Source organism: Hippocampus comes, unplaced genomic scaffold (genome assembly GCF_001891065.2).
Source record: "Hippocampus comes isolate QL1 unplaced genomic scaffold, H_comes_QL1_v1.1 scaffold148, whole genome shotgun sequence".
Classification (NCBI taxonomy): Eukaryota; Metazoa; Chordata; class Actinopteri; order Syngnathiformes; family Syngnathidae; genus Hippocampus; species Hippocampus comes.
In genome coordinates, this window is record NW_017805006.1 from 114,565 (window position 1) to 136,161 (window position 21,597).

Here is a 21,597-nt window from a genome sequence, read left to right on the forward strand (position 1 = left end):
ATGTCTTCCACAGACTCTTTCAATCGCGCCTCAGCCTCCTCCTGGCAGGAGCTGCTCGATTGTTCGTCCGTGTCACCGTTGAATAGGCTGACCGCCAACGACTCAGTTACTGGAGGAAGCCGAAAAAAATAATAATAATAATAATCTCGATTGGTCACATCGCTTCATATTAGCAAAAGTTTATCGAGATAATACAAAGACTGACCGTTGACCTTTGGCGGGCGACGGCGTATGGTGGCGCGCACCAGGTCCGAGCCGCACATACGGCCTCGGTGTCGCCTGCTGGATGCCTCGCGGAACCACGCCCCCGACTGCGAGTGGAGTTGCGCCGGATCGGCTTTGGTCTGCGCCAGCATCCTGTTGACACAGCAAACACACATGTGACGACGACGACATTCTTGTTTGCGAGGGGGGGAAAAAAACAGAAAAAAAACTGACTCTGGAATGTCTTCCACAGACTCTTTCAATCGCGCCTCAGCCTCCTCCTGGCAGGGGCTGCTCGATTGTTCGTCCGTGTCACCGTTGAATAGGCTGACCGCCAACGACTCGGTTACTAGAGGAAGCCGAAAAAAATAATAATAATAATCTCGATTGGTCACTTCGCTTCATATTAGCAAAAGTTTGTCGAGATAATACGAAGACTGACCATTGACCTTTGACGGGCGACGGCGTATGGTGGCGCGCACCAGATCCGAGCCGCACATACGGCCTCGGTGTCGCCTGCTGGATGCCTCACGGAACCACGCCCCCGACTGCGAGTGGAGTTGCGCCGGATCGGCTTTGGTCTGCGCCAGCATCCTGTTGACACAGCAAACACACATGTGACGACGACGACATTCTTGTTTGATTACCTTAGAAGGCCACCGGGCTCATTATTGAAATGAGATTCTAGAGAGCGTTTCAAAGGGAAGCATGTGTGGGTGTGTCCTGTTTTCTGTACGGTTACAAACAGCTTCATCTTCTTGCCTCACTGAAATGTCACCCAAAGAGGTTTGTTTCAAAGGGAAGCATGTGTGGGTGTGTCCTGTTATTCTGTACGGTTACAAACGGCTTCATCTTCTTCTTGCCTCACTGAAATGTCACCCAAAGAGGTTTAACGTTTCATTTGAGGGATGAGGAAGTAGTGACTTATGTTATTAATTTCAGCAATGGAAAGGTCCTCTTGGTTACGTTGGCGCCTGTGTGGCATAACCGGACACACCCAAAAAAAAAAAAAAAAAGAATTTCAGCAATGGAAAGGTCCTCTTGGTTACATTGGCGCCTGTGTGGCATAACCGGACACATCCAAAATAAAAAAATTCAAGGACCCATACCTGGAATTGAACAGGAAGGTGCTTATTTTAGTTCAAATAGACTATTTTGAAATAAATTCCAGGGCTTGAAAGTTAATTAACACCCAATTTGTTGTTCATCAACAAAATTGTGTGGTCTATCATAACAGAACGCACACAAAAAAAAGTCAAGCGCCCTTGCCTGCAATTAAATAGGAAGTCAGCCTTTGTGGTACAAAGCAACCATTTTGAGGTGAACCACAGAACTTGACAAGCAACAACAGCAGCAGCAAACTTTGATGACAACATTACTTTGTGGTTGCTGGGAGACGTTAAAGGTGCGGTTCACCTCTGACCTTACTCGTCCTTCGTCTTGACGTCTCAGGTCCAAGTCTCGCAGGAGCACCTGCAAAATGGTCTCTTGCTCCTCTTCCGTCAGGTGGCTCAGGTCCAGAGACCCCAAGCCACTGTCAGCTACCACGTTCGCCTCCATGCCTGTAAAATAAATAAATCAATCAATAAATCTGTCATGTCATAAAGGCCAAAAATACCAATGAATCATAAAATAAGGATATTGAAATCGTTTTTCAACAAAGTCGTTTGCTCAGAGTCGTTTCTTATTGGTCATTTGTTGCTAGGCAGAAGGAGTTTAACGTAATCAGAATCAGGTTGATTGGAGGGCTCTTTTCACAAGAAGTACGGTGCCCCCAGAGGCTCAAAAAACACTCATATTTGCTAATATTGTCCATCAGTGAACCACTTCCTGGATGCTAACAGCTATTCAATAAGTCTAGCAATTCTTCTCTTCCTAATTGCTCACTAGGAACTCTGATTATGGCGCAACAATGAGCTAGGCGCAACAATGGGCTAAGAAAATAATTGATAATTTCAGAATACCAAATAAAATTTCGTTGCAGGGCCATGCTTCGCTAGCAAGAATGAGCCAGCATGAAAGTGATTGACGACAACCGCACGTCGACGACTATACACGCCATCCTCAGACCAATAGGGACAGTTAAATGGGAATAAATACGACCGTTAACGTCTGTGGGATGACTCAGCAACTTTTCAATGCAGCCGGTTGAGTAATTCGCGTCTACTTCCTGCTCACGTCCACTCAAAAAACGTTTGTACACATATAGAGTATGTGTGTTGCCTCCAGGCGGCAGAGGCGGTAATTGGCGCGTGCGCAGTGAGGGCGCCTCGGTTGGTCCAACAGGAACTGAGCTAACATCAACTGCACCTGAGGCGACGCAAAAGGACGAAAAAAAAAGCGCGACAAGCAGCCATTTTGCAGCAAATTTATCTTTTTAGGTCTCCCTTGTAAACGTTTGTTTACGTGTTCGTCCATTACTCCCAGGAAACGTCGCCTTCGATATTTGTCCTCTTTGCCATCAGCTCACGCGTGAGACGAAACACCTGTCGCCGTTTTTAAAGAGATAGTATAACACGTTAAGCAAAGCGGCACGACAAAGCACACAAAATGGAGTTACTTTACCTTCTAGTCGACAGTCTCGCGCAGCTCCATGCGTGGAAAGTTTGCATCAAAACTTGCGCTGAGCGGATGTGTCTGTCGTGTTTTTTTTTTTGTAAAGTGCGTCTGAGTGTGTTGTCAACTCGGTGAACACGCCTTCTGCTGTCTGTAGCAAGGGAGGGTGCGCGTGGGTTGTTGGTATCGCTCAAGGATGTTATTAATTCTTGAATTAGGGCTGGGTGATGACGGAACAAATAATGATCACAATTATTTTGGATTGAGATTGAAATCACATTTCATCAACACGATTGAACTACTAAAACTCAGCTTTAAAATAAAAACCCAAAGAGCAATCAGGAAATAAATTGGTAACAAGTAAAATAATATATTAATATGATAGTAAACAAAACTAAAGAACTTCTTTTCCTGTATTTCGGCCTCTTCGGGCCGTGTGATTCGGTGCAAGACTGTGAATGGGGTTTTCCATTGACTGGGAAATAACAAATACTAATATTTCAAAAAGAAAGTATTTAAATGCACAATGTGTGTATTTCTTTTTTCTGTGTATTTACCTTAACAGTAAACTCCGACCGGGGTGTCAAGAAACATCTGAAAGTATGACTTCAAACACAAAACACTACACGCAAATAAAAGTGACAAGTCATCAAGTATCCAACGGTACCTGAAGGCAACATTCATTCTGGGAAAGGAGGAACTGCTTAGAATGAGAACGACCCCCCACCTCCCCCTTCTTCTTTTGTCAACAAAATTGGACATTGGCCATGGTCACTGGAGTTCTGTGAAGGACCATTCAAGGCTTTTGGTTCTGGTCCAGATTGGGAGTGAGGGAGGGGGTCCTGGAAAGTGCCCGCGTGGAAGCCTTATGCGGGGTGAACTCCAGCTCAATGCACACTGGACATCCAATAGGAATTGAGAAATCAACTGACAATATAGAAGTATGCAGATGAACTAACCACAGAAGATAAAAACAAAACAAAATATGTACTGACACACATGAGCTTACAGTAGTAACTATTCCTGGAGCAGTCTGCTCGAAACTCTTCTGCCCTTTTGTCAACTCTACCTGTCCACTTAGCAATCCTTCAAAGTTTTCCAATTCCGCAAGTCTCACCTGTCTTTCTTGACTGCTACCAATTCTTTCATTCTGCTCGCAATTCTTCTGGCCCCTCTATCAACTCTTGTTATGCGCTACAAACTGTTTCTGTGTACTACCAACAAGTCCAGTCACCAGAAACTCTTCCGCTGCTTGATGTCTGGTATCAGCTCTTCAACCTTGGCATCCTGGCATTCCCACCCCGCCCTCCACTCTTCTTGGATGCTAACAACTCATATTATTCACTAGCAACTCTTCCTGTTTGCATCATGTGGAGGGAACACCTAAAAAGGGAAGCAGAAAGTAGACATGTTCCTCCCGCATCTCCTAACTTTATTACAGTAACGACACGAAAACAAATAATCCACCGTCGTTACGATTAGCATGTTAGTACACATGAGAGTTCTTCATGTCGGGTGTATCTACAGAAAAAAAAATCCTCTCTAAACACAATTCACCACAAAAATACACACAAATGATAAGAGTTGAGGAGAAGTGATTTGCTTCCAGTCCTACTTGAAGAGAGAGGGGGGGAGAAGGGGATCATGGCGACCAGTCGTAAAAAATTCGGTGTCTTGTCGTCATCATCCCGTGAGTCACTCTTCCTTTCGTCATCCTTCCTCGCCGCTCGGTCACCTTACTGAGGCTGCTCTCTGTGGATGGACGCACGCACGCGGATGATGCAAATTGAACATCAGGTGGACAAAAGTATGGGGACAAAATGTCCTCATATTTTTGTCCATCAACAATGAGTGAGCGAGTCGTTGTAGCTATGCTAATGCTACAAAAATTAGTTTTCTATGGTTATTATTATGCCTTAATTTTATGCTGTTATTGAGCCGCTGGTGTAATCTCTCTCCCTCACACACACACACACACACACACACACTTATTTGAAGGCGAGTTGGCATGTTGGACCGACGTGACCAGAGTGCCACTATTCCTTATATGGTCACAAGAGGCCGCTGTTTAGCACACTTTTGCCGCATTTACTGCGTTTATATATTAATCTTCAAGAGTAGTTGTTGCATTAAATTTACCGGTTTTCCTCTCTAAACTGTATTAAAATGTATCCATCTCACTAAATCACCGGTTTATCGATTTCTCGCAAACAGAAAATATTCAGAAGAATATGTTGGGGTGTCTCACATGGGGTCGTAGTCACTTTGCTCTTTGGACTTGAGGAAGCGCATAGCGAGCACGCCGCCGGCCTGCAGGCAGAGGACCAGCACCACGCCGCCGATGAAGCTGGACAAGTTGAAGCGGGCAGGCGAAAGCTGGGGCCGCGCTTTGCCGCCCGCGCCTGCAAACCTGAAGGCTGTAAATTTCCCCAGTGTGGGACAAATAAAGGATATGTAATCTAATCTAATCTAATCTAAACATTAGAGAGATGGGCTCACTGTAATTATGTAAGTTGGGAGGCCTGGACACAAAAGCGCAGGGATGGCATGATGCAAACTCTGTTTACCTGAGTCACCGCCTCCTTCAGCCACTGTCTCCACCACTGCAAAAAAAAAAAACACAATTAGTATGTGTGTGCGTCATTGCTGGATTAGCAATTCCCCATTGTAATGAATACCGATAGCCAAATGTAATAAAAGAAGTGAATAAAGTGAAATGACTCATCACAAAACGACACATTAGTTAGAATCTAACTAATGTGACGTTAGTGAACTGGGTTGCTCTAACAGTTAGAGCAACCCAGAATTCCTTTTGTCCACTGCCAATTTCTCCTCTCTGCTCGTGACTCTTTGTGACTGGTAGCAACTTCTTCCTCGCAATTCATCTAGCCCGCTAACAAGGTCTCCAACTCTTGCTGTCAACAAGCAACTTTTCCAATTAGCTAGAACCGCTTCATGTTCACGAGAACCTCCTCCTGTCCATTAACTACAATGTCCAATTCTTCCAGTTAGTAAATGCCTTTGAATCTCTGGTCCACTAGCAACTCTTTACTATTTGCTAGAAAGTCATCCTGTCCATTCTGGGAACTCTTCCAAAACATTAGCAACACTTCATGTGCACTGCTAATTCTTCCTGTTCGCTAGCTACTTTTCCTGGTAGCAATTCCGACCGTTCGCTAACATTTCTTCCTGTCCACTCTAAATTCGTCCTGCTAGCAACAATTGCTGTACACCAGCAACGCCTCCAACTTGTCCTGACTAAAAAAATTGTCGTGTCTACGAGCAACTTTTACAGTATGCTAGCAAGTCTCCTTCTCGGCTATCAACTCTCCTGGCTCGCTATATCCTGTCCACCGGCAACACCTCAGAAGAGTGGTTCTTAACCTGGGTTCGTTTGAACCCTTGGGTTTCGGTGAATCTGTCTCAGGGGTTCAACGAAGCCTCTGCCATGGAGGGTAAGACCCAAACAACAACATGTCAATTAGTTATGATACGCCCGCTTGGCCATCGCTGGCTGCAGATGATCACATTATATTGCTTGTCCAATCAGTGCTGCGGGAAATTTAGTTCGCTCAGTAGTCAACGTGTGATTGTCGTGATACTATGTCGTAAAATTAAAAAAAATTATACTTAAATGTTGAAATTTTAATTACTTTTTTTCAGTTTTTAATAAATGCGTTTTTTATGTCTTGAATTTATCAAATATTTTTGTTTTTCGCAAATGAACGGTTCGGTGAATGTGCATTTGAACTGGTTGGGTTCGGTACCTCTAACAAGGTTAAGAACCACCGCCTTAGAAGCTTTCTGTCCGCAAGCAAGTCTTCCATTACGTGAGTGATGCTTCCATTGTTTAGTTTGCATTAAGCCTTTCATGCCCTTTGTAACCTGATAACATGGTAAGCTGTCCTGCACCATCGAGCGGCGGAGTTGTACCCGTGCAGAGCTCTGACACCCTGGTCCAGCTGCAATTTCTGGAGTTGTCGGCCGTGTTGCCCTCGTCCGTCACGCACATGCCAGTGTCGTTACCTGAGAGTGACAAGATGACTTCAACGTCTTTGTGTGTGTGTGTGTGTGTGTGTGTGTGTGTGTGTGTGTGTGTGTGTGTGTGTGTGTGTGTGTGTGTGTGTGTGTGTGTTGTGGAATGCTGAATAATTCACAGGCTACAAAGCACAGCAGCTCACGTTACAGTCCCTGCCATGGTAGAATTATTGTCAACATGTGCGTGTTTTACCATCAGGACACAGCCTCCATACGCAGCCGGTCAGATTGAGCATGGAGTTGCCAACGCAGAGGTCACATGACTGAGCTTGACTACAATCTTAAAGGAAGGACAAGAGTTGTCAATCAAGTGAAGCAAAACTTGATGAACAGATCGTCAATAAAGTCAGAATAACGACTATTACCCGCTTCGGAGTGCACGCAGGAGGTCACTGCCAGCAGCAGCAACAGCAGCGTGCAGAACATCATCTTCATGGACAGAATCTGCATTCCGGTCCAAACTATAGTGACAAACAGAAAACAAAACAAAAAAACTATCAAAAAGACAACAACACAAAAAAAATTGATAAAAATTCGTCCGGGAGGCTGAGTGCTGAAGAGCGATGTGACAATGGCACCAAGAGAACAGAAAGAGTGTGCGCTTGTGTGTGTGTGTGTGTGAGGGGGGGGGGGGGGGGGTGCATGTGTAATGTGATCCAAATTTGGTCACTAGGCAACCATACCAATACCCACCTCAGGTCACCTGAAAGAAGCGCACGCACACCCACGCACACGCACACGCACACACACACACCGTGAAGTTGTAAATAAAATTTTGTGACATAAAATACCTATATCTGCCTGGTGGTCCAGTGGTTAGCGCGTCGACCTGACAGTGCAGAGGTACCGGGTTCAATTCCAGCTCCGGCCTCTGCGTGTGGAGTTTGCATGTTTTCCTCGGGCCTGCGTGGGTTTTCTTCGGGTACTCCGGTTTCCTCCCAGATTCCAAAAACATGGATGGCAGGTTAATGGAACACTCAAAATTGTCCCTAGGCGTGATTGCGAGCGTAGATGGTTGTTCGTCTCTGTGTGCCCTGCGATTGGCTGGCAACCGGTTCAGGGAATCCCCTGCCTGCTGCCCGAAGACAGCTGGGATAGGCTCCAGCGCCCCCCCCGCGACCCTTGTAAGAATAAGCAGATTGGAAAATGAATGAATGAATGAATGAATGAAAATACCTATAGGCGATTTATCATAGATGGTCGATGATCTAGAACAGATGGTAGAACGAGAGTACAGACAGCTAAATCCAGAATAGTAAATCAGAATTTGGTCAATCTAGAACAGCTCGGGACTAGATTTAAGATTGCAAAATCTATAATTCATAGCTCTGGAATACAAATATCAAGGACATAGTGATCCAGGGTCGAAACATAGCTTGAGAATGTATGCATGAATAGAACAGACAGATGGAGGCCATCTCGAGGCTGGGTCGGGAAATAGCTCTAGAATAAATACAAAATAGAGAGATCAAGAAGAGAGAGTTGCAGAATAGACGACTCTTGAAAAGATTGAGATGAAAAGGTTTACTATGGCAAGATAGTTCGAATATTGATAGCTATCGGCTTGAACGATCTCGGGGTGGATGGCTTGAGAATAAACTAAAGGTACAGAAATCTCGAAGTGATACTTGTCAACTATGGGGGAGGAGAGCTACACCTGATATAGAGTACGTGGATGCTCCAGGCCAGGTGGTTTTAGCTTGTTTGGTGGGTGGTTAACTCTGCCGCTGCTGTGACTCATCCATATCTCACACTTGCAGACTCAGGTGTTTCATTTTGGTGTCACGACACCCCACCAACACCACCAACACCCACCTCTATCACATCCACACTGGAAAAAAAAAAATCAATTCACAATGCAGTCATTTGCATACGTGAGTGAAGGTGATTTGTGGCGATTTGGGAGAGTCACGCGCCGACGACGTCACCTCACAGGCAGGAATTGTCCTTATATGGTCGTGATTCCCTTCCACGCGTAGCCCCGCCCACTGGTGATGCGGGCACCCACGCTCGCCGTCAAGCCGGGGAAGCCTCTCTGCCTTTCACATATTTGTTCCGTGACCTTGGACTTCACGCTAATAAAACACAATTCATACATTCATCAATGAGAATGTTTAATTCGCAGGACTTTTTTGGGGTGGACGTGTCTGCCCGCTAGAGGGAAGCAAGAGTACACTTAAGGTGTAGCAGATAAACAGGTGACCTTAGGAAATGTTGCATAACTTCCAAAATGAAGTGATTACATATCACGTATATTAAAATGATTTAAATACTGTTAAAATTGTTTTTTGTCTCGTTCTATTTAAATAACCCTAAAATAGCATCCCAAACACAATCACACGCACCTATCGGGTACATCATTTAAATACATGCTTTTATTAAAAAAAAACATGTTCAGTGTACTAGCTGTATGATTCCGAGAGCTGTCCCTAATATTTTGACCTGCTGGCCTGTTAAAAAAATACGTCATTATTTTCATCATCAAAAATAAAAATGCCATTTGAAGCCCGTTAAGGTGATGTCAGGTGTACCTAATGCAGTGGCCGTCGAATGCACCCATGAGTCATTACTGCGTTTCAGGACCGTGGACAGTACTAGGACAAAAAAAAAAAAGTGTAGGGTGGTGGGGGCGAGGAGGGTTTGGAGAGTGGTCTCAATTAGAAAGGACAGATTCTTTACGCGCGTGGACATTACTTACCAAAAAGGAGCACAACAATGGCGATGGACCGCAGTGGGCGTGTCTTCGTCGATGCCGCATTTTTCTGAATGAAATTACTCCACATACACGCCACTCCACCCACTCCCCCTCTCCCGCATCCTCGCCTCCTGATTGGTAGGCGTCTCCTGGCTGTGACGTCACGGCCGCGCTCTTGTGGATAGCGCGAGCGGAGCTTCAGCATCCATTCTTGCTTTGGAGCAACCACAAGGAGGAGGGGGAAAAAAGATTTTCGTCCGCTGGAAAGGAGCGGGACCACCGAGCGGATCTTCCCGACCGGAAGTGCATGAAGGACGGAGAGAGAGAAAGAAGAAAAAAGGAGTCGGCTTCATTGCACCCTTTTGGATCTTTACATTAGAAACGTCAGCAAAAGAGGAAATCAAACCATTTTTTTCACCAGGTAAATTATTAATATTATATATCTATACAGACATATCTATTCATATCGATACACATTTTATTTACTACATCTATTACGTATACACACACACAGATATATCTATATATCTATATAGATATACAGTATATTGTACATTATTCGCACACAGTGGCACACAGGTTACACAACAAGGGGTGCAATACGCCCCCCCCCTCCACCCAGCATCCTATCATGAACACCACACGTCACCTCCTAATTCGGACTTCATAATAAAATAATCATAATCCATGCATGATGGGATGATTGACTCGCACTATAACCGAGTCTGCGCACGACAGCAAGATCGACCTAATTGGCAGTGGGGAGGCACGCTGGAATGCGCGTGTGTCCATGGGCTGAACACTGTGTCTGGACATTTGTGGGAGGGGGGCAACACTCCCGAGCACTTCATCACACAAGCAATAACACGAGTTTGGACTGGAAATACAGCTTCAGAGGCTTCTGGTATTTTGCCTGCAGGGAAACAGAAAATTATATTAGGATTGGGTTTTCGGTTAGGCAAGTCTTGATTTTCAGAAAACAAGGGGGGGGGACATGTATACTGTATGTATGATTTTAACTGACTCGGGCAATTGCCATTAGGGTAATAAAATTCAGTACTGTATTTTTAAATTGGTGGGCGTGAGGGGGACACGGACATTCTAAAGCTTTTGTAGATCTGGAAGGATGGTGATGGTGTTTTTTTTGGTGGTTGGGGGGCGGGGGGGGGGGTTGAGACAAGATGTGGAAGGACAACCTGGATCAAGGAAGAAAATAAGACATCTTAGAAAGCCTGAACCTGGAACATAATCCCAGATCTGGGAGGATAAAAATGGGAAGGAGGGAAACAAAAGAAAAAATAAAAACTTCCTGAAACTAGAAAACAATCCTGGATCTTTGCATTTTAAGATGAAGGTTCTATGGATCCAGGATTTACTTTGGCCCAATTTCTGACTGGTGAAAATACATATCTACAGATCAAATTTTCATGCGTTTTTTCCTTTCCATCATGTGTGACAGAAACCATTCCAGGTCATTTTGGGTGTAGTTCTGCCAACAAAAAAAAAAAGAATATCCTTGATGGAGGTACCAGGAACAGTGACAAGAGTCTAAATGAAAGTAAAAGTAATTTTCATTTCCTCAGGTTTGAGTGGTGGTCTGGCAGTCATGAGACTGAATGCGTCCGAGCTGCGGTGGGAGGAGTCTTCGGGCGCGGACGCCTTACTGTCATTGGACCACCAAGGGGGCAACGCGCCTGTTCGGGAAACCCCGGCCCTGACAGCGTGGGGCGTGGCCCTGTGCGTTTCGGGAACCGTCATCACTGCCGAGAACGCCCTGGTGGTCACAACCATCCTCGCCACGCCGTCTTTGCGTGCACCTGTCTTCCTGCTTCTGGCCAGCCTGGGGTTGGCCGACCTCCTGGCGGGCGTGGCTTTGGTGACTCACTTCCTGTTCCTGTTCTGCCTGGAGCCCAGCGATTGGTCCGAGCTGGTGACATCGGGGCTTCTGGTGACTTCGTTGACCGCCTCGCTGTGCAGCCTGATGGGCGTGGCGCTGGACCGTTACCTCTCGCTGAGCCACGCCCTCACTTACGGCTCAGGACAATCTCGCCGGCGTGCCGCCCTGCTGCTGCTCCTGGTGTGGGCGGGCGCCTGCGTCATGGGCGCGGGTCCCGCCATGGGGTGGAACTGCCTGGATGAGCGAGCTTCGTGCTCAGTTGCGCCTCCCCTCACTAGGACATACCTGTCGCTGCTGTGCGGCGGCTTCCTGGTAGTGGTCGTGGTCACCCTTCAGCTGTACGCCGGCATCTGCCGGGTGGCACGGCGCCATGCCCACGCCATCGCCACTCAGAGGCACTTCCTGCCTTCCAGCCAGTCGTTTGCCAATAAGCATGGCGGGGGGCGGGGGTTTTCCCGGTTGGTGTTGGTTCTAGGAGTTTTCGTGGGCTGTTGGATGCCTTTCTCATTGTGGGGGTTGCTGGGCGACGCCTCCAGTCCGCCGCTGTACACCTACGCCACACTGGTGCCCGCCACCTTTAGCTCCCTCCTGAACCCGCTACTCTACAGCCTGAGGAACAAAGACATACGCAAGGTTCTGCTGCAGGCCTGCTGCCCACGCAGGCAGACTGCCCAACTGCACTGCCCCGTGGATGTGTAGGGGCCCCGCGTCAACTCGATCATGAGGAACACTTGGACGCAATCAGAGATCTGAGGACAGGAAATTGTAAAATCCGGGGGAGAAAACTCCGCGGTTTGGGGTGAGGAGAGGCCTCGTTCTAGGGCAGTGGAAATTCTGGATCTGAGGGGGAGAAAAATTATGAATGTGAGGAGGCAGGCGTGAAGCATGAGCTGGGTAAAAAAAAAAAAATCCTAAATCTGGTAAAATTTAAAAAAAAAAGAAAAAAGTTATGGATCTTTGGAAAATATTTACCGACAATCCTGTTTTCTTTTTTTTCCGATGGAGGCAATGAATGATTCATGATGAATGAATCTGGTGATAAAATCCTTACTGTTGCTTTAGGGAAAATAAATGCTAAATCTTGGGGTGATACGTACCTGCCATAGTGTTTTGGAGGATAACATGCCAGAGTTGCCTGTTTCTGTGCAATATTGAGTCATTCAGAACGTTTACCTCATTGAAGACGAATGGCAGATTTAAAAAAAAAAAAAAGTGCACTTTTCTTGCAGTTTCTCTTCTCCGAGCTGGATTATCTGAGAAAAGGGTTTCGTGGTACAATTAATTCCATAGCAACTTCACGGCATAGTTAAATTTGACCATTTGCTGAAATCCGCCAGGCAACAACAACTCGCATTCTGTTATTTTCCACCCAGCCAAATTTGATGACTGAAAGCCAAATCCAGCGACATGTTGACTTCTTCCATTCGCTAAGGAACTGAAAATTAGTCAAGGAAAAGCCATAATTTTAGTGTCAATGCAGGATTTCGCTGTCATGTCGTTTTTCTCATGACAAAATTCAGACCTATGCAGGGGTTGGATACCCCCCTAAATAAGCATTGTTTGGTCTTGGAAGAGGTCCACACTGTTAAAAATGAATACATTTGTTATGTTGAACATATCGGAGTCAAATCTTGAGAGGAATGAAGTGGGGAGGGTTTGGGGGGGGGGTCTGCCAAAACACCACAATCTATGCCAGACATGCGCTAAACACAAAGTAGCGCTTGGAGCGTGAAATCTTTCAAGCCCCCCCACCCCCACCTCTCCCTTTACATGAATGCAGCACTTTTCTTTTTTGGAACCAGGACGTGAAGTCCTCCCTCCCTCATCAGAACATTCTGAACTGTCCTGGCCAGCGGCCATCTTGGAGGAACTCCCACTACTACCAGACTTGTTTCTGCCTCCTGCCTGCCTACACTCAGCCCTGTTGTAGCGACGCAGGATAATGCAGAGTCAAAACAATCAGCCGGCCGCCGCTCGTAAATAAAAGCTGATGCAAATGACATTTGTGCGGTCATGCAGCGATTGGGGAGGGGGGGGGTGAAAGTCATGTTGAGTTAATTGAATCCAAAGGCTGACTAATACCAATAATAATGTAACGTACTTGAATTGTGTGTTCCAATGTTCCAGATGGACAGCTCAGATTCTATTTTGCACATGCTTCCCCCCCCCCCCCTTTCAAGGCACTTTTTCAGCCATTGGGACCGTGTGTTGCACAATCTTTTTGTCAAATGAATATTTTATACTGATGTATAATAAATGTTTTGGGGTTTTTTTTTCCCCTACTGAATGATGTCAGCATTCTTCCTTCGGGGGATCGTCGACGCTTTTAGCACGCGGGGAAGTGCTCGAGGTTGCATTAATGCTTTTGGATTCATATGACGGGAGATATATTCTTGAAATTTTATGGGACTTAATCGCGAATTTACAAAAGATTTATGGAAAAAGCTATGTGGGTTTTATGATAAAGAGTCATCCTTGCTAGATGAAGATCCATCCATTATCTGATGAAATTTTTTAAAAATGCAAATATATGAGTGTCTAGATTAAAATGATGAGACTATTTTTTTAACATCTGACCCCCACTCCCCCCAAAAAGATGACTATTCAGTATTGATTCATTCGACTGTTATGGAACAAAGTATGGATACAGATGATCTCCCTCCCGCGAAAACAACCATCTGTTACATTTCGGAAAAAGTAAGTCAGGCATGTCAGACATCACAACATGAGACAGGGGAATAAATTCAAAATTTATTATTATAATTGTTTTTTTTTTAAACAAGATCATTTTTTGTTGACAGTCTTTGGGAGCGTGAATAAATGAAAACTACATCATCCCTTTGGAAAAGTGATTTGCATGTGAATACACAGACACAAAATTGAATTTATATATTAAATGGAAAAAAAAAAGGCACTTGAGAATCAGGTGGTTCCCACCATTTTGTCACTTGGCCAATTCCATGTCGAGTCACGCATTTGTGTTTCGTTTGTGACTTCCCCTTTGTGTCGCACTTAAAACTGCTGTATAATATTACACTTGGAATAATCCCCCCGAAAAAAAGGGGGAGGTTCTTAAAGACGATGTGTTGATTAGAGAAGACACACCGCCGTTATGGCAGGAATGAAAATCAATGAGATAAATAGAAACAAGTGAAGGAATGTGATTGAGACTTGGTGGACTTTTTCCTTCTGTGCTAACCTGAAGGCAATGGCGGCAAAGACGGGCGGAGGAAGGCACCGTCACTCGGACCACTCGTCGTCGTCGAACTCGGACGAGTCGTCCTCGCTGTCGCTGCACTCCACGGCGATGCGCCGCGACAAGATGGCGGCCACGTCGTTGCCGAAGTGATTTTGCTTCTCCTGCTCCCGCTGCGCCTCCACCTTGCGCAGGTTGAAGCCTGGACAACAGCAGTGCAACTTAGGGAAACGGCGGCCTTGACAAATTTCAATTTCACTCTTCGAATATTAGTTGTAACTTTTACGAGGTAGACAAATACAACGACAACAATTAAAAGCTAAAACCCGACCTTCAATCTTGCAAAATACATCTCATCTAAAAATTGAAAAGTCCCATTTGGGAAATACATATATATTAAAAAAAAAAAAAAATCTCTTAATATTATATCAAATATTTTCAATAAAAGATACTTTTTTTTCTTTCACAAGACTAGGAAAAAAAATCGTGACTTTTTACCTCAGAAAAATCCAAATCTTTTTCATCATCATACTCTTGTCTTATATTGCGACTTTTTTGAAGAAAAAAAAAAAAAAGAAAAAAAGAAAAACCTAAATATTTATATCTGTACTACATCTACGATATTTGGGGGAAAAAATGATTTCTTCTTTAACATGGAACTTTGTTCTTGTTCCTCTTTTTTTTTTTTTCACAGCGTATTGAGCCAATCAGAAGTGAGGACGCCTTCGCGGCTTACCTTGTCTGATGGCCTGCAGCAGGTCACTGCGGGCGTCGCCCTCGGGGGCGGGCTGATGTTTGGGAGCCGCGCTGGCCGCTGCTGGCGCAGCGCCGGGAGGAGGAGGGGGGGCAGGAGCGTTGAAGGATGGCGGCGAAAGGGGGCGAGAGTTGGACGGAGGGGAAGCCACAGGAGGAGCTGGCGGCGGGTGGTTGGGGCTGAGGATGCTGATGCGCTTCTGGTTGCCGCCGTCGCCGTACCTGTACACGACAATGTACTGTATAGACGCAGTTCTTTTTTTCTAACCAAGAAAAAGAAAAGATACTTTTTACATTATAAGCACTTATGGCGTGGACAACGCAAGTGGGAAAAAAAAAATCTTACGCAAGTGTTTGCTATAAAGTGTGCACACCCTCACATCACTGGGAACGTGGGTGTGTTCAGAATGAACTAACCACTTTCCAACTCAGGTTAAACGGGAGTCGTTGCGCACCTGCTACCATTCAAAGTGCCTCTGGTTAACCCTAATTAAACTTCAGCTGTTCTGGTAGGCTTTTTTCCCTGACTTTTTTTTGCCTTTAGTTGCTTCGCTCCAGAAAGTTAGATAAGCTCAGAATGAACCAATCACATTCAAAGTCATTTTAAAAAGAACTCAGTACACACCTGCAACTCTTTCAAGTGCCTCAGATCAACAAAAAATAAACTTCAGCTGTTCTACCTTTTTTCTCCACTTTTATTTTGCTTGACTGTAGTTATTAATAAGATAGGCGTAAGTTATTCGGTTACACTTAGTTGGATACAGTTACAAGCTACGGAGCTTGAATGTGAACGCAGCCAGATCCCCAATTGTGTTTCGTGACCCAAAGGACAACTTACGACATGTCGGGAGGCGGCGGAGGCAGAAAGTCATCGGCGCCGGGCGGTGGCAGCGGATCGTACGCGTAGGAGCCCGTGCTCAAATCCAGGCCCTCGTCGCCAGATCCCAGACTGCCGTTCAGACCCTCCAAGGAGCTCCTAGAACGCAACACAGGACCATTCATTGATTTGTGCTTCATGACCTCTACCAGGGAGCTTGAATTTTTTACCCTGTTTGTCAGAGCAGGATAACTTCCCCCTGTCATAAGATTGACTTTTTTCTTACAACCTTAGATGAAAATTTAATTTTTTCTGCCCAAAATAATTTAAGTTATTCTTGAAAAAAGACACGGCCAACAAATTGAGTCCAAAAAAAAAAAAAAAAAGTTTTTATCTGAGAAAATCTAAGCTTTATCTTGAAAAATCAAGATTTAAACCGCAGCAATTGAAATCGTGAAAATGTGCACTTAACTTTGACGAGGTTGTATAAAATAAGTTCCGTCCACGTTTCCCCCAAAAAAACACTGAGTTGTTTATGCCATTTGTAAGCACCTTAAATGCCACATTTAATGGCCAAGTGTCATTTATTTAGGGATAATGACGGCCTCTATTATGGAAAATGAAATACCATAACTTGTCATTCCTTTTGTCCGCCTGTTCAAAACACAAAACACAAGACGCCACCCTCCAAAATGCACACTAATCGTCCGCCTCGTGATTATGGCGCTCACATGGCCAGGAAGGGGAAAACCAAACAAAATGGCCGCGCTTGTTTGTGTACAGATGGACTGATAAGACAAATCTGCTAATGAGTGTCATTTCCGCTTACATCATCTCGTTCTTGGGCACCACAAACTCTTCGCCCATCTTGCGGCGTTCCCACTCCTCCTTCCTGGTTTTGATCTTACGCGGGTTGAGGGTCCGCTGGTTCAGGTGGTCTTTCTTCTCCTTCTGCTCGACACAGTTGAGGGATTGGGTTTTAACCAGTAGTCAGGTATATGTTGCCGCAATTTTTTTTTTTGGGGGGGGGGGGGGGGGTGAGCAGTTTGAAAATATTCAATGCAAATGGATTGTACTTTAAAATTAAATACAACTGAACTGTGTTTAACAAATGTACTGTACTGGATTTTTTATTTTTTTTAAAATGTGCAGTTTGAAAGTGTCATTGAGTGATTTTTGGTGTCCCACTAGATGCTGATGTATCACTAAGTGCTGCAAGGGTGTTCAAGTATATATGAAGTGACGAACATGTATATAGTAGGTAACTTTGACGCGAGTAAACCTCCGACCTGTTTATTATCATTGGTTATTAAACAGACTCAAAGAATGTCGAAGGACATCACGTCAGAGTGTCCTGAAGTTGAACCATTTTGGAAAATCCTCCATTGGCGATTCTCATTCTCAATATTGCGATTTAATATGGAATTTTTTTTTTTAAGGTCCTATTCGCTATTTGAAATGATAAACGCATGCACACTTTACGAAATTTACTCATGAATGTTGTTTTCTTTTGCTGTCTTGGATTTTTTGCTGATGAGATTGGTACTTGGGAGAGCAAAGCATTTTTTTTTTTTGGGTGGTACTTAAAAGTTTGACGACCGCTGCTCTAGATTTTTTATTTTTTTTGAATACTGTTTGGAATAGCAAGGCATGAGTTCGAATGGGCCCCTTGTAAGCGGACGTAATTACAGCTATTTGGTGAACCGTGCCGTCAAATGAGGCGACTGCCGGCGCTGTTTGAGGGAAATTGCGGGATGTGGTGCGTGCCGCTCACTCTGTGCTTTCGTTTCTCCTTCATGATGTCTTTGGTGTCTTGCAGCATCTTCTCCTTCCACAGGTCAAAGAAGTAGGAGGGATCCGTGTAAAATTTGAGGGCCTCCCTTCCATCATCGCTGTATCATATTCGAGCAGAGAACATAATGGGAGACCTTAGAACATGCTGGCAAATAGATAGATAAATAAATAAATAAACACATTTTGTGGTTAAAAAAAAAAAAGTGTCATTTTCTCATATAGTAAAAATATAGTGTTAACAAAATGCCGATTTCGAAATTTGCTTATTACAATGAATTTCCCCTGTTAAATTTTGACTTTAATCTCGTAATGTTGGAATGTTTTCTTGGGGAAAAAAATTCTGGTAAAACTTGTTTTCTTCAAGATAGTATTTTTTCCCCAAAAAAAATTGTTTTGACATATGGCCCTTAGGTAGGTGGGGTACTTTTTTTTTTTTGCCTCTAAATCCCGGTTAAACCCCCCCCCCCCCCACCTGACAAGTCTTTCAAAGCATTTTTTTTTAATTTTCAAAAAGCTGTTTCTTCCAATGCACATTCTTTTAGGAAGCTACTTTTTATTTTAATTTGTTTTTAAAATGTATTTTAGTGATATATGTGTGTAAATGCTTTTAAATGTAGTTCCCATGACGTGAAGCCCATCGAGTTTACCTTGTGCATGAAATGCACGGTAGAAATGATGCTACCTTGCCAAAGCAACATTCTTTTTCTTTTTTTTTTGTAAATACCAATTTATTGTTGCAACATTCTCTATGGTCTAAAATATCCATCCGTCCATCCATCCATGCAATTTCTCTGATTCTATAATATTATATTCGATGGATAATGCAGAGTGGAGGCCGGTCAAGTGCGACGTACCGGTATGGGCTGAGGTAGTTGAGCGGCGGAGGCGGGTCGCACGTGATGTAGGTGTCCTGCACGGGCATGGGCAGCGAGGGCCGTGTGAACATCTGCTGGTCCTGAATCACGCTGCTGCGGAATGCCTTGCGAGTGGTGATGGCCTGCAAAGAAACTGGGCCACACAGACACACACACACATGCCCCGTTGTTGCCATTTGATCCTTCCAGCTCCTTGTCTCCTGAAGCCCCGAGCCCACTGAGTGGTGAACAATTCTGAGTATTCGCAAAGGCGGCGAATGTTCTCATCTGAGTTCGTTCAAGGCCGCAAAAACACTCCCAATTGTTCACCGCTCAGCGTAGGGGCTTTATCGACTCTTTTCATAACGTTTGTAACTGAGGGGCCAGGTGCTACTTCCAGGTGACACCATTATCATAAAAATGCTTCAATACTGACCACGACATTTTGCTGCCAGGATGAAATCTGCACGTAAATGTAACATTCCGCACCTTGACTGCTTTTAATTACGCAGAGATCTTTGAAATATGCGGCAAATTCCACGATCTGCGATTCCTGTAACAGTGCCTCCTGGCGTTCAAACTGACAATAAATGCCTTGCGTGACGGGTTACGTTTGAGTGAAATGTGTGGCAAGACTTCAAAATGATTTGGGATGTTAAAATGTTTTTAGTCTAGAGCACGTTATATATGAGTAAAAAAAAAAAAACAAAAAAAAAAAACATGTTCACAAACAGCGTGAATTTTTGGAAGGAAAAAAAAACATTTTCAAGTAACAGTACTTGGTTTTAAAAGTAAATATAATACAATATACTGATATGGTGCGATGTTTTCAATGACATGCAATGTCATTTACATGCTGGAGAAAAAAAAAACTGCTTTGTTGAAAGGTGACAATATGTCGGTGATTCAACATTTTTTTGGTTTTTGAAGTGATGCTTTTGACTTCATTCTATCTTCCCAATTACCTTCTTCTTCTTTGGGGTCCAGCTGGGTGACTTTCAACTGCAGACTGTCCACTCGATCCCCGAGCGTCTCCAACCGGATGGAGAAGTCTCTGGCCTCCTTCAACAGCCCCCCGAACACATCCTCGGCTTCCTTGCCTACCCACGCATATGAACACATTCATATTGATGCCTTTTTATGTTCCCGCCAGGGCACGCAGCAGGCACACTCACTGAGACAGCCGAGTTGGCGGATGACCGCGGCCAGGCTGTTGTTGGAGACACATTCCAGCTCGCTGCGGATGCTCGCCGGGATGGGCTGGCGGCACACATACCGTGGCTCGATGTTCCTGGTAACCAGAGGCATGGCGGTGGAGGAGGCTTGGCCAGTGAGAGAGGGGGGGCCAAACCCTGAGAACAGGGGGGGGGGGGGGAAATAATCAATAAAGCCATGTATTTTTTAACTTTGTATTAGGGCTCCTTTGCTTATTTTCGTGCACGTCCAAATTTAGAGTTAGGCGCCTTCAGTTTCATAATTTTCGAGTAAACTTCAACTGGGACTGACAAATAGCCTAAAGCAAGCATGTTGACACTCTTGTTTGGAGAAGTGTGAGGGAAAGAGTAAAAACATGCGCTGGGGAATATGGAAAAAAAGTATATTTTAACAGGCCAAAGTTGTGTTTTAATAAGTTGAAATGTGTTCACAGCGCGTGAGAGGGGTAAAACTATAGTAATATATTGTCTCTAAAAGGCTAAATTTTAGCTTTTGTGGGTGGTAGTTGCATGTGAGCTGTAGTCACCATATATAAATAAACTCTCTGCCAGACAGTGTAAAGCAGAAGCAGAACTCACTGTTTCTTCTCGTCACCAGTTTCGATGGTGAACTATTTTGAGTGCGCCAATGATGCAGGACAAAAATGTACACTTTCAACGCAAGATAGTCTATTTTCTAGGGCTTTACAATTAATCTATTAAACTTATGTCAGTTCAAGGCTTACACTAACAACGTGGCTGTGAACAGAGAGTAGAGAGCACAGTCAGTGCTGCCAACTTAGCGAATTAGTCATTGACAGTTGCTTTTTCTATAAGCGGGATTTTAGCATAAGATCAAATTCCTCTGGCCTACGCTAGGTACATTTATGCACCAAATGACAGAATGTCAGTGCAGTGACTTTCAAATTCAGCTTCCTTTGCCCCATTTGGGTTGCCTAATTATAAGCTTTTCATGGGGCCCCACAGTAATTTTTTTAGAACAAATTCTTTCAACTTTTTTTATTCCCGTGTGGCTGTCATGTGTTTGCGTCGGGTATTTTTTTAAGTGTGTGGAATGCTATTTTTTTTTCATATTTGTTTAACGTGGTATAACTGCGAACGAATGTTGTTTCACAGGGGCCATGTAGTCTCTTGCCGCGCCCCACTTGCTACCCCGCGATGGAAATGACATATTGGACATGTTCTGACCCTTACATAGCACATCCAGGGTCCCGAACTACCCCGGAAAAGTAGTTCAGCTGCGTTATTCTGAAAATGAAAATGTACGAAGAGCGCCAATCGAGACGAAGCTAACTCAAACTAGCAAGAATGCAACTTGGCTTCTTGGCCTGCTTGTCAAGAGCAGGAAGTGACTTGGACACGAACTCTTGTTTCGAACAAAACCAGCCAAACGGTCGTTCGTTTTTCACGACAAAAAGCCGTGTCGTGGCTTTATTTTTGGCTTACCGTCGCAGCGAAGCTCCCTCTTTAACTGTCTCGTTTGTCCAACTTGAAAAGTTTTCCACTCGAAGCGGTTACAGTGAGTTAAGCGAACGCGGACGGGGAAAGCAGTCAAGCGGGCGAGGGCAAGGTCCCGAAT

At 44.6% G+C, this 21,597-nt stretch overlaps 4 protein-coding genes and 4 long non-coding RNA genes across 9 annotated transcripts in view; 3 read left to right on the forward strand and 5 right to left on the reverse strand.

Annotated features, from left to right (window-relative positions):
• sytl1 (synaptotagmin-like 1) overlaps nucleotides 1-2,118 on the reverse strand; it is a 7,251-nt gene extending 5,133 nt beyond the window's left edge. The window contains exons 1-4 of the mRNA XM_019859629.1: nucleotides 1,893-2,118; nucleotides 1,628-1,766; nucleotides 647-798; nucleotides 213-553 (exon numbers count right to left, since the gene is read on the reverse strand). Of these exons, the coding sequence (XP_019715188.1) occupies nucleotides 213-553; nucleotides 647-798; nucleotides 1,628-1,766; nucleotides 1,893-1,899 (639 nt within the window). The 5' untranslated portion in view covers nucleotides 1,900-2,118. The remainder of the gene's footprint in view (nucleotides 1-212; nucleotides 554-646; nucleotides 799-1,627; nucleotides 1,767-1,892) is intronic.
• On the forward strand, nucleotides 1,012-1,283 carry LOC109509896 (uncharacterized). The gene is made up of 2 exons (XR_002167013.1): nucleotides 1,012-1,156; nucleotides 1,240-1,283. It is a non-coding gene; the product is annotated as an uncharacterized LOC109509896 (long non-coding RNA).
• Nucleotides 2,119-2,386: 268 nt separating the features above from the next.
• On the reverse strand, nucleotides 2,387-3,815 carry LOC109509874 (uncharacterized). The gene is made up of 3 exons (XR_002167008.1): nucleotides 2,770-3,815; nucleotides 2,611-2,690; nucleotides 2,387-2,514 (listed from the first exon to the last, which is right to left on the reverse strand). It is a non-coding gene; the product is annotated as an uncharacterized LOC109509874 (long non-coding RNA).
• Nucleotides 3,816-4,171: 356 nt separating this feature from the next.
• On the reverse strand, nucleotides 4,172-7,398 carry cd164l2 (CD164 sialomucin-like 2). The gene is made up of 6 exons (XM_019859765.1): nucleotides 7,164-7,398; nucleotides 6,992-7,078; nucleotides 6,694-6,786; nucleotides 5,328-5,363; nucleotides 5,009-5,162; nucleotides 4,172-4,512 (listed from the first exon to the last, which is right to left on the reverse strand). Exons 1-6 carry the CDS (start codon nucleotides 7,246-7,248, stop codon nucleotides 4,497-4,499), a joined length of 471 nt encoding a protein of 156 aa, XP_019715324.1. The 5' UTR covers nucleotides 7,249-7,398; the 3' UTR covers nucleotides 4,172-4,496.
• On the forward strand, nucleotides 4,520-4,978 carry LOC109509889 (uncharacterized). Its single transcript, XR_002167011.1, has 2 exons — nucleotides 4,520-4,619; nucleotides 4,654-4,978. It is a non-coding gene; the product is annotated as an uncharacterized LOC109509889 (long non-coding RNA).
• A 516-nt stretch (nucleotides 7,399-7,914) lies between the features above and the next one.
• On the reverse strand, nucleotides 7,915-9,563 carry LOC109509880 (uncharacterized). 2 transcript variants are annotated; one of them, XR_002167010.1, is made up of 4 exons: nucleotides 9,497-9,563; nucleotides 9,330-9,392; nucleotides 8,732-8,873; nucleotides 7,915-8,629 (listed from the first exon to the last, which is right to left on the reverse strand). It is a non-coding gene; the product is annotated as an uncharacterized LOC109509880 (long non-coding RNA). The 2 variants fall into 2 exon arrangements; XR_002167009.1 differs by having other exon boundaries at nucleotides 8,727-8,873.
• Nucleotides 9,564-9,693: 130 nt separating this feature from the next.
• On the forward strand, nucleotides 9,694-12,299 carry gpr3 (G protein-coupled receptor 3). The gene is made up of 2 exons (XM_019859751.1): nucleotides 9,694-9,914; nucleotides 11,077-12,299. Exon 2 carries the CDS (start codon nucleotides 11,100-11,102, stop codon nucleotides 12,087-12,089), a length of 990 nt encoding a protein of 329 aa, XP_019715310.1. The 5' UTR covers nucleotides 9,694-9,914; nucleotides 11,077-11,099; the 3' UTR covers nucleotides 12,090-12,299.
• Nucleotides 12,300-14,127: 1,828 nt separating this feature from the next.
• On the reverse strand, nucleotides 14,128-21,597 carry wasf2 (WASP family member 2). The gene is made up of 9 exons (XM_019859737.1): nucleotides 21,465-21,597; nucleotides 19,980-20,156; nucleotides 19,770-19,904; nucleotides 18,805-18,958; nucleotides 17,931-18,048; nucleotides 16,986-17,107; nucleotides 16,178-16,315; nucleotides 15,323-15,561; nucleotides 14,128-14,788 (listed from the first exon to the last, which is right to left on the reverse strand). The coding sequence occupies exons 2-9, from the start codon at nucleotides 20,110-20,112 to the stop codon at nucleotides 14,631-14,633; spliced, it is 1,197 nt and encodes a 398-aa protein (XP_019715296.1). The 5' UTR covers nucleotides 20,113-20,156; nucleotides 21,465-21,597; the 3' UTR covers nucleotides 14,128-14,630.